At 39.4% G+C, this 14,555-nt stretch overlaps 1 protein-coding gene across 2 annotated transcripts; it reads right to left on the bottom strand.

Moving 5' to 3' along the window:
- Window positions 1–646: 646 nt before the first annotated feature.
- On the bottom strand, window positions 647–14,547 carry PROK2 (prokineticin 2). Of its 2 annotated transcripts, XM_017892188.1 has the most exons (4): window positions 14,375–14,547; window positions 10,828–10,953; window positions 3,848–3,910; window positions 647–2,225 (listed from the first exon to the last, which is right to left on the bottom strand). In XM_017892188.1, exons 1-4 carry the CDS (start codon window positions 14,468–14,470, stop codon window positions 2,121–2,123), a joined length of 390 nt encoding a protein of 129 aa, XP_017747677.1. In that variant the 5' UTR covers window positions 14,471–14,547; the 3' UTR covers window positions 647–2,120. The 2 variants fall into 2 exon arrangements, with proteins under 2 accessions (XP_017747677.1, XP_017747678.1); XM_017892189.1 differs by lacking the exon at window positions 3,848–3,910.
- Between the last annotated feature and the right edge of the window lie 8 nt (window positions 14,548–14,555).

Raw genomic sequence — 14,555 nt, 5'->3', positions numbered from 1 at the left:
TTTTTAAATACAGGGTCTTGCTCTGCCACCCAGGCTGGAGTGCAGTAACACAATATTATGGTTCACTGCAGCCTTGACCTCCCAGGCTCAAGTGATCCTCCCACCTCAGCCTCCAGGGTAGCTGGGACTAACGGTGCATGCCACTGTGCCCAGCCAATTTTTCTTTTTTTCTTTTTTTTTGTAGAGATGGGGTTTCTCCATGTTGCCCAAGCTGGTTTCAAACTCCCGAGTTCAAACGATCCTCTCGCCTTGGCCTCCCCAAGTGCTGGGATTACAGGTGTGAGCCACTGCACCTGGCCAACGTAGCCTCGAAAGTCTTGAATATTATATGAAAACAAACAACAAAATTGCCAGAGTGCGTTTCTTTACTCATAATTTCCCTTGTTGAAGTTCAATTTTCTTCAGGAAACTTGCAGAGGAATGTTTCTTGAACACAAACTAAACAACCAAAAATAATACTTTTCTGATCAAGTTTGGTAATTAGCACAGCAAAATCCCATACATTTATGGGACACATTAGCTCAAGGGGTAAAATTACATACAATGTGCAATCATAAGCCCTGGCTGAGTCAGTAACTACAAAATGGACAGTTTCTGTGTTTGGAAATGGTTGGTGGGTTGGCATGGGCAAGTTTAGTCAGTTGAACACATTTCATAAACTGTTTACTTGCGACGTTGAAACCATTTACAATACTTGGTGGGTTTTCAAGGCTAGCCTACATTGGCATCACCATGTGGTAGCACCTAGCACCCTGCCTAACCACCCGAGACACACACTCCCATCACTCTTTGCCAAGTCAATACACTTAAGTCCCATGAGTCCATTCCTGATTACCATCAGTTTTGCATGGCATCCTTTTCCTTCACGCTCCAAAACACCACTGATGTACACATTATTTATTTTTTGAACTACCTTAAAATCCATGCAGACAGAACTCTGCTGTACGTAAGATGAAAATGCACATATCTCTGGGGCTATTTTACCAACCTTGGGGTCTTTATCCATGTTGGGACATAGCCTATTTAGAAAGCTGCTTATAATAAAAACTGACAACACCCGTGACAAAAATAAGGATATACTATTAAAATAAATCAAATGATATACAGTACTGTCATTATTCTGATACAGAATTTTTACACAGCAATATTGATACAGGTACAAACGGCAATCCATTACAATCGACCTTTTGGTTACAAACAAGGTTTAAATTACAACTTAATACAGATTTAAAAATGGTAGTCAGTGTTGTGCCAGATTAAAATAAATACTTCCTCTTCAAGTGACATTTTCTAGAATATCTCTAAGTAGGAGACTAAGAAAAAAAACTTGATAAAAGAAAAGAAGTAAACATAATCTTTTATTTTAGAAAACCCAAATCTAGAAATCTGGACTAAATTAATTTAGCTTTCCATTCCTTCTGTCCACACACCAGCCCAATAGCAGAGCCGAAGTCCTTTTGAGTGACAGGTTTAGGAAGGGTCCGGCAGCACTCCCAGCGTCCACGTCATGAGAGGAGTTTGGAGTGTCAAGTTCACATATAAACTCTTTTTACTATTTAAATAGCCGGCAAAAAGCTGGATTCCCATCAGCGATTCTGCCATCAAACTCAAAGAGATAAACCCACCACTTTAAAATGCAAGGGCAGGGAAGAGAAATGGAGAAAAATACAGTAAGGTAAGGGCCTTGAAATTCTTTGAGGTGGAAGAGGCAAGGGACCAAGAGTTGTTTGTATGTATGTATGTGTGGCAGGGCACAAATGGGGCTTGGGATGGTGAGGAAAAAAAAAGTTTCTCTAACAAAATATCAAATTCTTATTTTCCTCATTTTGTGAAAATGGGTATGTTTTGACATTTAAGAAAAAAGCCAAACCAAACCAAAACACAAACAGGGAAATGAGAACCAGTTCCACAATGCCTTACACATTATATTTCTATCCAAAAGTAAAATTCCCGTTCGATAAAAAAAAAAAAATCATTTAAAATCAAAGATAAAAAAGTTACTTGGAAAGTTGAGGAAGCAAGAGCATTTCTTTCTGGCACATTTTTTGTTTGGCACAATCACAAGTAAGACTTTACAGATAAGATGTGGCTATTCACATTTGGTTTCTACTCTAAAGCGATTACTTTCGGGCTAAACAAATAAATCGGTTAAATGAAGTCCGTAAACAGGCCAAGCCTGGCAGACATGGGCAAGTGTGATGCATCCTCCGCCCAAAAAATGGAACCTAAATAAAAAAGAAAACGGAGTCAGAGCTGGAAAGGTTTCAAAAACGAACACACCAAACCATTCTTGAGATAGCTATTTAAATAACAACTAGTGTTTACTGAGCGTTAACTACCCATTAGGCAATATGCTCAGTACTTTTTATTTATTTATTATTTATTACTTTTGAGACAGAGTCTTGCTCTGTCACCCAGGCTGGAGGGCAGTGGCACAATTTTGGCTCACTGCAACCTCTGCCTCCTGTGCTCAAGTGATTCTTCTGCCTCAGGCTCCCGAGTAGCTGGGACTACAGGTGCATGCCACCACGGCCAGCTAATTTTTGTAGTCTTTAGTAGAAACAGGGTTTCACCATGTTGGCCAGGTGGGTCTCGAACTACCAACCTCAAGTGAGCTGCCTGCCTCAGCCTCTCAAACTGCTGGGATTACAGGTGTGAGTTACCACACCCGGCCTGCTCAGTAGTTTTTATATGTTATCCTTTCCCATTGTTACAATCACCTTGTAAAGATGGCAAGCACTTTAATTGTATCCGTTTCATAGATGAGAGAATGAGGCAAAGAGAGACTGGTATATTGGCCAAGGGCACTTATCTAAAACTTGAAGTTTGGCCAGCAGTGAGTGGGCCCAAGAGACGAAGCTTTTAGTCCTCAACTGCACTGCCTTTCACTTTTTCTCATTTATTTCTTTTTATGGTATCCTATCACTGAAGCTCCTTAAGCTTGAACCTGGTATCATGGGCATGACCATGTCTATGCAATAAGCAAATATAAACTCACCATCAATGAGCAATATATAAATTCATACATGTGCACACAGATGCCAGGAGTCAAAATGCTGGGAAAAAACTTTAAAAGGAACAGAGGAAAATCAGGGAAGAAGGCAAGCTCAATTTGCATAAATGGAACAAACCACGTAGCAGTGAAAGGTCTGCTTCATTTGAGAGCCACTCTAAGAACCCAGCCCATGTCACCAGCCAAGCTGGGTTGAGGAGGGTCAACCGACAGCAAGCATGGTGGTTGTCTGTGCCAGCGGCAAATGGTGTACACTCCAAATATGTATGCTTTCCAGAATAAAGACAGCAAATGTTATTTTCCCTCCCCTAAGGAATAGCACCTTCCTGAGAATCTGCCTGTCTTACAAGTTATATGGAGAAAGTTTAATCCAGGCCTGGAGCGTCTGTGAAATCAGATGGCAAGTGACTCTGATTCAGGCTAAAGTGAGAGAGACGAGTGACTACAGACTCATGTCTCAGAGATGTTTCCATAGTTTAAACATGGCAGAGGATGTGTTCTTCCTGCTTCCAAACTCAAATGCTTTATTCAACATCATTCTAGTGTATTTCTTATTCTGTTCCACCAAAAGAGGCCACACCACATCAATGATCTGTCCTTATGAGAAAAGCTGAAATGCATCTTTTAGATGCCTTCCAGATAGATTTCTTTGTATATATCATATAGATACCGATACAGATTACCAAAGCTGTCTACAGACAGTGGCAGAACCATTCCAACCTTATATCAGTGCTGAACTGATAGGACAGACCCAACTCTATGGTAGTCCAACAATGTAAAGGCTAATTCTTCTGGGCATGTCTTTCAGTGGTACCACACTCGCATTCTTCTTACCTCCTTTTTCCTTTTTCTTCTCTTCCTCTTTCTTCTTTCCTGCCTTCCATTTCCAAAATTGTTCTGGAAGGGCCAGGGAGATGATTGAGATCAATAAATACAAAGGGAAGAAAAAGAGGCAATGGGAGGGCAGGGTATGTATGTAGTGAACTGGCGGAGCAAGATACAGCCAAGCCTTCCCAGTTCCTCTGTCCTTCTGCTGTGTCATGACTTCCCAGGTTCTAATGACAGCATCTACATGCAGACATGTTCGCCACTGGATTAATATAGACTTGTGCTCAGAATGGTTCTGTCACTGTGTGTCAAAGGGAACGCTGAGGGCTGGCTCTTTTGCTGCCACCAAGAACACATCAGAGGAGGTGAGTACAGCTGGACTGGCTTAGACAACTATAAGTGGATAGCATGAGAAGTGATCATCAATTACCTTTATAGCCCATTCTGACCCTGAGACCTTAAGTTTCCTTTCTGCCAAGTCTAAAACTGGTGCATGGGCTAGTGATTCTCAACTAGGAATGATTGTGTCCCCAGGGGACATTTGGCAATGTCTGCAAATGTCTTCATTTGTCACAACTAAGGGCAGGGAGGGGGATGCTCTAGGCATCTAGTGGGTAGAGGCCAAGGATGTTGCTAAACATTTTACAATGCACAGGACAACCCCTACAACAAAGAATTATCTGGCACAAGATGTCAATAGTGCTGAGGCTGAGAAAAACAGATACAGAGAGCAATATCCAAGTAAAAGGAGCCTGAAGTGTGTCAGTGAAATACACCTATAATGAGTATATTAAACTGTTATAAACGGAGATCACCAAGTATGTTTCTTTCACTCACCCATTCGACAAATACTGAGTGCCACCTACCTACCAGGCCCTATCTTAAGTGCTGAGCATACAATGATGAGCAAAACAGGTGAAGGTGTACATCATTGTGGCGCTTCCCTCTTAATGATACAAGACAGAACACCAGTAAAATTGTTTCAGCTGCTTACGGGTGCTCACAGCCTTCTGCTTTCTGCATCATGACACTGATCACTCTCTGGCCTGTCACATGGGGTGGGCAGTACCTTGGGCCTGGTAGAAAAGAAAAATCACGTGGACTGTGTGCCATGGGTCAGTTCTCAGAAGGCATCATTTATGAATGTCATCCCAAACCTCAGCACCAGATTTTTGCTTTGTCTGAGATAGAGGTAAGTGACTTCCTTTTGAGGTGAAGCAAAGGTCCTGGACTGAGGTTACTCAGCTAGGAGGGGACAATGCTCATAGTCAAACACAGTCCTGCTTTCTTCCAGATTTTGCTCTCTTCTCAAACACCACCAAGGCCAGACCCCAGACTCTCTAAAGAGGGGACCATATCCGTTTTACTCATGAGCATATAGCTCTTAGTCTTGTACACAGAAAACACTCAGGAAATACTTGCTATGTGCCAATCACATGCCCTGCAATGCCCCACAGAGACTAGAAACTCCCCAAAGCACAGAAGTGAGATGACTGTCTCAGATCCCGAGGCTCCCCTCACTACCCTGCCCAGCTCCGAGCAGGCGAAACGTAACTCACACCACCAAACTCAGAGATGGACTCACCATGAAGCCCAAGAGGCCAAAGCCCCTCTCATGTTTAGACCTCTAGTCCAGGACCTAGGAGGGACCCTGGTAGTGTGTTCACGAGGTCATCTGTTTTTGTGAAACTTTCAAAAAATACTTTGTAATCTTTAAATCAAGGACACCAAGACCGTATGAACATCAATCTGGATCTGCCTCCACTGACCGTAACATAATGATTACACTGAACTGCAGGGTCCTTGATACTGAGGTGCTTTTTTCTCATTCAAACTCAGTTCACTCAGATCTGTGAGCTACTAATGACAAAAACCATGATTCCTTTTCTCTCTTCTCTTCTTTTCTTTTTTCTTTCTTTTTGAGTCAGAGTCTTGCTCTGTTGTTGCGCCCAGACTGGAGTGCAATGGCGTGATCTCAGCTCACTGTAGCCTCCACCTCCCAGGTTCCAGAGATTCTCGCACCTCAGCCTTCCGAGTAGCTGGGACTACAGGAACGTGCACCCACGCCCAGCTAATTTTTGTATTTTTAGTCGAGACAGGGTTTTGCCATGTTGCCCAGGTTGGTCTTGAACTCCTGGCCTCGAGTGATCTGCCCATCTCAGCCTCCCAAAGTCTGGGGGTTACAGACATAAGCCACTATGCCTGGCCAAAAGCCATGATTTCTGATATTATACATTCAGTAGATGCTTGTCAATTTCTTGACTGGCCCATTCACTTCTAGATTTACAGACACTGAGTGACAAAGCTAACAGGCGTGTCTCATAATCACAAATGCATGAGAAAGTGCTTACAGAAGATGCACACCGGAACCCCTTAGTCTAAACTTCATGGTTTACTTTAGAATCAGCCAACACTCAATACAAAGTTTCCAATAGCCTAGAATTCCAAACAGCAAATTCTAGAAGTTACCGAGGCAGAACATCCAGCACTTTGAGAAAGCATGATTTTTATTCTTTTATAGTACTTTTAAAGAGAAATTAGCACTTATAAAAGGGCAAAATGAGGGATCCTTATAGTGTGGAAATGTTTTGTGCCTTAACTGTATCAACGTCAATATCCTGCTTGTAATATTGTACTATAGTTTTGCAAGATGTCACCACTGGGAGAAACTGGGCAAAGGGTATGTAGTACCAAAGTTGAGAAAAACCTGTATTAGACTAAAGCCTATTTCTGTCTTATAAGTCTTTTTGCTGAATTGAACCTATAAAACACAGCTATGATGCTATCCCAAGAAATAATAGTAGACAGTCGCTCTTGACATTGTGATAGGAAAGATGAGAAAATTAGCATATTATGCTTTCTTCCCCATGTTTTGCAAATTTTTAGTTGCATTAGTTATATTTTCGTGTTTTAAAATTTTTTTACTTTTAAAATATATTAAAATTTTAATAACTTCAATATTCTGAAATTATAATTATGTTTACAATGTTTGTCATCAGGCTGGTTCGTAAAATAGAAACCACTAATAATTTTTAAAATATTTAAGCTAAAAAAAAAGTCCAGGTTTTTATTTGAATTTTTTTCCTTCAGAAAAAGGAAAATATATTGGTTTAACTTTTAAAAGTGAAGTTTTTAAAAAATCCTGGTGCTAAAAATGTTCACATAAAAAGTGCAGCAAAATTTTAAACAAAGATTGTTTGAAGGAAACATAGTTGTTTAAACTGAACGAATTCAGAAAGCAACAAGCAGTAAAAAATGTTAAAGTATTAAATCACATAATTATTGAACACTAAAAAGCGTTCAAAGCTTTCAAACCTAAACATTAGTCAAAATGGGAAGAAAATGGCTAATCTTCTATGTAAACTTTGGAAAGTATAGGCATTAATAGAAACTTTTTTTTTTTTTTTAAACAGAAAGTTTCTTCTATAGACGTGATTCAGTAAGTCATTCTTAACTGTTAAAAAATTGTGAAAAATGCACCTGTAATCCCAGCACTTTGGGAGGCCGAGGCGGGTGGATCACAAAGTCAGGAGATCGAGACCATCCTGGCTAATACAGTGAAACCCTGTCTCTACTAAAAATACAAAAAAAAAAAAAAATTAGCCGGGCATGGTGGCAGGCACCTGTAGTCCCAGGTACTCAGGAGGCTGAGGTGAGAGAAAGGTGTGAACCCAGGAGGCAAAGCTTGCAGTGAGCCGAGATCATGCCACTGTACTCCAGCGTAGGTGACAGAGCGAGACTCCATCTCAAAAAAAAAAAAAAAATTGAGAAAAATGAATACCTGTTAAAACTATTATTTGCTTTAAAATGTGTTTAGAAAATATGCATACTGTGTTTCCTAGGTGAACTCATATATTTTATTCTATCTTAAAATTATCAAATATAAAGTTCAAAACTACATAATTATAAAACAATAGCCTATCAGGGACTGTAAACTCTACAAGTTAATTGGTACATCTTAAATAAAACAGTAAACTGACCTCGGTAGCTATCAACTCCTACCTATGGTTCTCAGTTTCATTCATCAAATACTGTTCACTTGACCCAAATAAACAGATTTTTGGTGGCTAATGACTAAGCTGAAACAAAATGAAAAAAAAAAAAAACTATATAGTGTCTACATTTTTACTGTCTACTAATGAGCCATTAAACTTCAGAGCATAATTGAATACTGTACATAATGTTCATCAGAATGTATTGAGGAAAGACTTTTTTTTCTTGAGTTGTTTTGAAAAGACTACACAGCTGAGAGATATTCTGGAAGAAACTAGATTTTTTTTCCTATAATAGGTAAATTTCATCTGGAACAAGTAGCAACTCCGGGACCTACTCTTAAAATAGGTCATCAAAATAACCTTTGAAAACGTATTTGAAGACAAAAAAGCAACCAATATGAAAAGTTAGAAAATAAAATTCCAGAAATACATTTCAAGTGAGCATCTGAAAACCATACTCTGTTATTTAAAGATTTCATTATTGGATCCATGATAAAAACAAAACCAAAGAGATGTAGCCAGGCTTATGAAAGAAGACTGCATTTGTTTACTTTCAAAATTAATCTTGGACTAAACCTGAAATTGAAGTTATCTAGGAACTGGGGAAAAAGAATTCGGTTCTCTTTTAAATATTGCAGAGGACCGGAACACTCAAAACTGTCGGATGGCACAAATTCCCAGTCTGAACTGTTATCACTCATTCCAGTGATCATTTTGTCTCTATTATCCAAACAAACCAGTTTTGGTTAATTGGACTAAAAAGTGTTCAAATTAAACCCAATGACTGCTTTCATGGAGGTAGAAGCGTGTAATGATTAAGACCACATAGTGTGTCACAAAGAGAGAAGTTGAGTGTCTCTTGTTTACTCACGGCCTGTGTTGCTGAATCCCTCTGAGGCTTAATGTTGTGTATAGGCTTGTTGTATTAAATAAGAAGTACATATACAACATTTAATATAGAGGATCTGGTATGTCACAGTATTTAACAAGGTGCAATTATGATTGTTATTAACACAAACATAGTTCCACGGGAAGTGTCACTTTTCCCTTGTTTTAGTAAACAGGCTATGCGATTCTAACATCTAGAGCATATGAAGCTATACTAATACTGTATAAAAACAACACAATTTTTCTTTTTCCAGACAGAGTCTTGCTCTGTCACCCAGGCTGGAGTACAGTGGTACAATCATGCTCACTGCAGCCTGAAAATCCTGGACTCAACTGATCCCCCCCGGCCCGCCATCTCAGCCTTCCTGGTAACTAGGACTACAGGTATGTGCCACCATGCCCAGCTAATGTTAAAAAATGTTTCTATAGAGACAGGGTCTCACTATGTTGCCCAGGCTGGTCTCAAATTCCTGGGCTCAAGCAAACTGCCTGCCTCAGACTCCCAAATTGCTGGGATTACAGTGTGAGCCACTATGCACAGCCCAAAACAACGTAATTCTTAAAGGAGAAAGTTAAGAGTAAATGTTTCAGAGACAATGACTTAAGTGCACAAAAGATAACTCATAATTCAATAAGGGTGTTGAAAATAACAAAATCAATGCTAAAGGCAGCTGGGCCAGTGGCCCCTCTTCTAGGGAAGTTTGGCATTGAGACACACAACTAACACTTTAAACCTCTTCTGTCCAAGAATAAACAATGCATGTCGTGTTTTTAAATGACAGTGCAGTCTTGCATGGTAAAACCACAGGAGGGATGGTTTAAACGTAACAGGAAGCATTTCACAAGGCAACCACAGGAAAGCCAAAAGCAAATTCAGTCTTTAGATAGGCCCAAACAACTGGAATCCACACTACGGCTTGCAGAGCTAAACCTGGGTCAAGGGGCCACAATTTCTTTCATTCTGTTCACTCCGAGGAGGTCAAAATATTAACAATTCTCTGGGACTGTGGAGTACAGGAAAGATGTTTGGCTGGATTACATTTTAAAACCCTAAATCACATGTGAAAAAATAACACAGAAAATGGAATTTGGTTTGCTTTGAAAACATTCTACTTGTTTTTAAAAGAAAGTATACAATGTGTAGAAAGAACACTCTGAAGAGACTGAGCTCTGCCTCTCGCAAACCACCTGGCCTAGGACTTGCAATGCCTCTGGAGGCACTTTACTGATAGGAAAAATGCGGAGGTGGAACCAGAGGAAGGCAATGCAACCTGGCATTCCTGGGGGGCTCTGCTGAGGCCTCACTGCATTTCAAAGGTTTTTAATCAGAAGGCCAAGAACTCTCCAGTTCCACATGCCTTCTGCCTCCCACCCACCCGCTTCCTCATATAACGTAAACCTTCCCGACCCCTGTAGACAGGTAGGTCTGCAACCCTTGGGGACACAACCTCTCAAGCCCGTCCAATCCTGCCATCCTATGATCATGGCATTACTGTTAATAACTTTTCAAAAGTGTTGTTTAGGTCACTGTGATATTGAGTTGACAGATAATACAGCAAGTTGGAAAATTAAATATCATCAATCTCTAAAATTGTGAACAATGTATCCTGTAGGTAGAGTCAAAATATAGAATACAAGAAATATAGAAAACTAACATACAAGAGTAATTGCATAATTGATTTTCTTAAAAAAACCCAAAACACAGAGCTTATGCCCTATCACTGGATCTAATATTAAAAGCAGTCTTTTCAAGAACTTCTATACTCCAATTTCTGCAAAGATGCATACTAGAGTATAATATATATTTTTGTTCTAAACAAATTTTAAGCAAATTCATGTGTTGGAAATTATATTGGTAAAATGCTTCTAACACTATGAGAGCAATGACATGAAAATTATCACTGGAATAAGAAAGACAGAGGATACAATTCTTTGAAATGAAAGGGGAGAGGAGAGGGGGTAGTTTTCCACTGTAATCCTTGCTAACATCCAATATTCATTTGTTTGTCAAGTACATTACCCGGTCCTTCATGTCATACAGACCTTGCTCACAGTTGTCACAGCAGAACCACCATGAATACAAATATATATATATATACTAACTTTACGAGTCAGTGGATGGCAGCTGTCTCCCAGTTTGCCCATAGGTGTGCAAATCCTTATGCTCTTAACCCAGATACTGACAGCACAGCACATGCCTCCACCACATTGGGAGTCCTTGTCACAAGCCTGAAATGTAATAAACAAACAGATAAATATAGATAACAGGAAAGACTCAGGCTAAGGAAATATAAAATTGGCAGTGAAAATGCCCTTTAAATATCTACACACTTCAACTTTAATAATCACATATATTTTTAAAAATGATAACCTTCATTTACTTGTATATATCTACAATACAATCTGATCAGAATAGCTATTTCTTATTTTTTGAAATTGGGCTAAATTCTAGCCCCTGGATTATGAAAATCTTAAATAAACATAAGATTTTTTTAAAAAATGAAATCAGCTCTCTTTTTCCAGCGCTTTATGGCTGAATTGGCTTTGAACTTGAAGAACAAGACTATATTAGTCTTACACTACACATGGCCATTAGGAACTACATAAATCGAATCACAAGATTTTATGACTATTAACTGCAGAATACATTGGGGCCAATTTTAAAAAAGAGATTTAAATAGTCTCTAAATCTGGCATGAAACACTCCAGAGCCATAAAGGCACTGATGTAAATTTTAGAAGTGCTCATTTTCGCTTTCAAATATTTGCATTTTGGTTCATGAGACTTGATGTTTCTCACACCACTGACTTGCTTTTTCACCATTTTCTCTTTAAAGAAGTCTCATAGGTTGAGAATGGACAGACCAAGATGCTTGCCTTATGTTACTCTTCCTTCAGGTGAATAAGCTGCAAAGAGCAAATTACTGGCTTAGGATAAACATATATGCACATTACAAAACCAGCTAACAATCCTGTAAGGTCCATCAGTTTAAGAAATGCAAGTGACAGGTGTAATTGTCAATAGTAATTACTCAAGGCACCTGCTTTCAATATAAAAGTTGTAAATACATACAATGAAACAATGGAGGAAACAATGGAATGAAACAACTAGAGAGGAATTTCCATACTCTACTAAATAGAAACTCTACTAAATAGAAATAAATAATGAAGCCTAAATTTATTTGCATGAAAATGGATCTGAAGAACGATTATTCTTTCCTAGAACCAACAAAAAATAGAATGCTTTGTTTGAACCATGCGTAGTAATCTGTTTTGCTAGTGATAAGATAAAAACATCCTGTACTATATATGTAAGAAACTAAAATGTCTATCATTTAGGCACAAATTTAAATGTATAATTAGTGGAAACAACTAAAACTGTCCTTCAAAATTCTTAGTTTTGAGGACAGTCATAACTTCTCAAGACATAAAAACATGGGCACTTTCTTAACATTATTTCTCATTAAAAGTAACCAACTATTTTACTTTAAAGTTCATTTACTTCCCTCATTGGAATTTATTTCTCAGTCTCTCTAAAACAAGTATCTGGATAAAAGGTAAAATTTCACCTTGAGTTTTTGGATTCATCTTGAGGTGTTTGGATTTTATAGGACAATATATAAATGTTTCAACTTTTCAATTTTTATCTGCATGCCAGAAATCATGTATATGTAGCCATTGCATCCCATAAATAAGATGTCTAGTCAATTATCTTTTACAATATAGTTTTAACAAATCTATGTGGGCATACAAATCAATTTCAAAATACCTACATACACTACCCAAAAAACTGTAGATGTAAGATGGAAGTTTTAGCCAGTATTTTATTTCAACAGATGCTCAATACCCTGAATTTTGAGGCCCCATGAGCTTTTTTTTAATGAGACAATCAAACATCTAGCCAAAATCCTTTAAAATTCAATCACCTGGATGTTTAACGTGCTATATACAATATATCTTGATAAGTTACTGAGTTTTGCATTTGAATCCAGATGATTCCTGTCATGGAGACATAACTGCAGTTTATTGCCCTGTTGCTTTAGAGACATTTTAAAATTCTCTTTTTGTAACACTGACTTAAAATAACAACAAAAACAGCATACATAACTATATAATAAGCCCAGTCTAAGCCTCTCTAACAGATAGACAGCCAATGTGATAAAATTTTATTTTGTAACAAAAGCTTCAGTTCTTGCAAAATTTACAAAGAGTTGCACAGGTTTATATATTTTTAATTAGACAGCTGTTTCCTAATGCCCTTCATCCTTAACCCATTGCAAATCTATTCAGATAGTGTTGTCCTGTGAATGGAACAAAAAGATACTTATATTGCAAAGGGATCTTGGGCTCAGAGGATTAGGAGAAACTTTAAATGAGCCAGCAGGAGAAGAGGAAGAAAAAAATCCAATCATGTTTCAATTCTCATGTATTAGAAAGACCTGCAAAAACTTTTTTTCAACCACATGGACTGGCAAAGCTATGCAAGTAATTTTTTTAAAAATCTGTTTTCTAATAAATATCACAGAGCTTACAGTTAAAAATCTGTTGGATATATACAAATGCTGTCATAGCATAAGGACTTCCAAAATTCTATAAACCTAATAACTAATATAGAGAAAATAGGACTTGATTTTCTCAAGACAATGACATTTCCTTTAAAGTCAAACGTTATTTTATTATCTAGGTATCAACATTTCAAACATAGGCATATTATGTAAATCCTATTATGTGCACTTAAATATTTGAAGTAATTTAATGAAGGTGTGAAATAATTCCTCACTTAAAAAAAACAGTAAAGATGTTGAACAACCAGGAAATGACAGCAGTTTCGCCTTGTTAATGTAAACCAGACTATTTACTATTGATTGTACTGCAAACCCAATTCTTCAGATCCACACAAAATTGTTGGCAGTGGGAGAGAACCGAACTAGTTCCTGCTTACAAAAAAGACGAAGACATCTCTAAGTTTAAACATCTACACAGCAACCTACTCCATCATTATGCTGGAGCACTGGAGGTGCTTTGCCAGGAATTAGAAATTTAAAACTTTTATGGGGAGACCTCAAGACCCTGGCGGGGAAAAGCCCCGGAACCCAGAAGGAAGCGCCCACAATTGCTTTTCAAAGCGCTCACATGGCCCTGGACCAAGCGATTTCAAAGGGTTTCTGCGGAGGACGCATCGGGAGCAAACTCTTTGATTGTAGGATTAAGACTCTGGGCACTTGGGGAATTCGTCTTGGTCCTTTGCATTTCAGGAAGGGGCAGTCAAATTTTAAGGTTCGACACTGGAGCGCCTCCAAAAGTACTTGAGAAGACTCAGAGAGAAACTTCTTTCAGCCTAACAGAAGAAAAATGCGAGGAATGAGGCTGTGGGTGATGAGGGAGAAGTAAGCGGGAGAAGGTGGTAATAAAGGTGGTGGGCGACATCCTTGTCACTTTTTCTTCCAGGACGCGCCCAGTGTCCCCAGCCGTCTGCTGCTTTTGGATCTGGGCATTTTCCCAAGCTCACCAAGGGGCAACTGGGGCAGGTGTCCCCACCCAGGGCGACCCTCCCTTTGCCTCTAGCCTGCCCTTCAGGGTCCCCGTCCCAAGACCCCTGGGCACATCGCAGGCGCGCATCAGGGGCGGACAGGTGCGCCAGGGCCGCTTACCCCGGTGATCACGGCGGCGTCCCCGACGCGGGGCGTGAGCAGCAGCGGCGGCAGCAGCAGGAGGAGCAGGAGTGGGGCGCAGCGCGGGCTTCTCATGGCGCCCTCGGGACTGGGCGACCGCCGGAGGCGGTTGGGGGCTCGGGGCCGGGGCGCGCTGGGTGGAGCGCGGAGCTGCAAGCTG

This window comes from Rhinopithecus bieti, unplaced genomic scaffold (genome assembly GCF_001698545.2).
Source record: "Rhinopithecus bieti isolate Rb0 unplaced genomic scaffold, ASM169854v2 scaffold_21542, whole genome shotgun sequence".
Lineage (NCBI taxonomy): Eukaryota > Metazoa > Chordata > Mammalia > Primates > Cercopithecidae > Rhinopithecus > Rhinopithecus bieti.
This window is presented reverse-complemented; position numbering and strand designations above follow the sequence as displayed.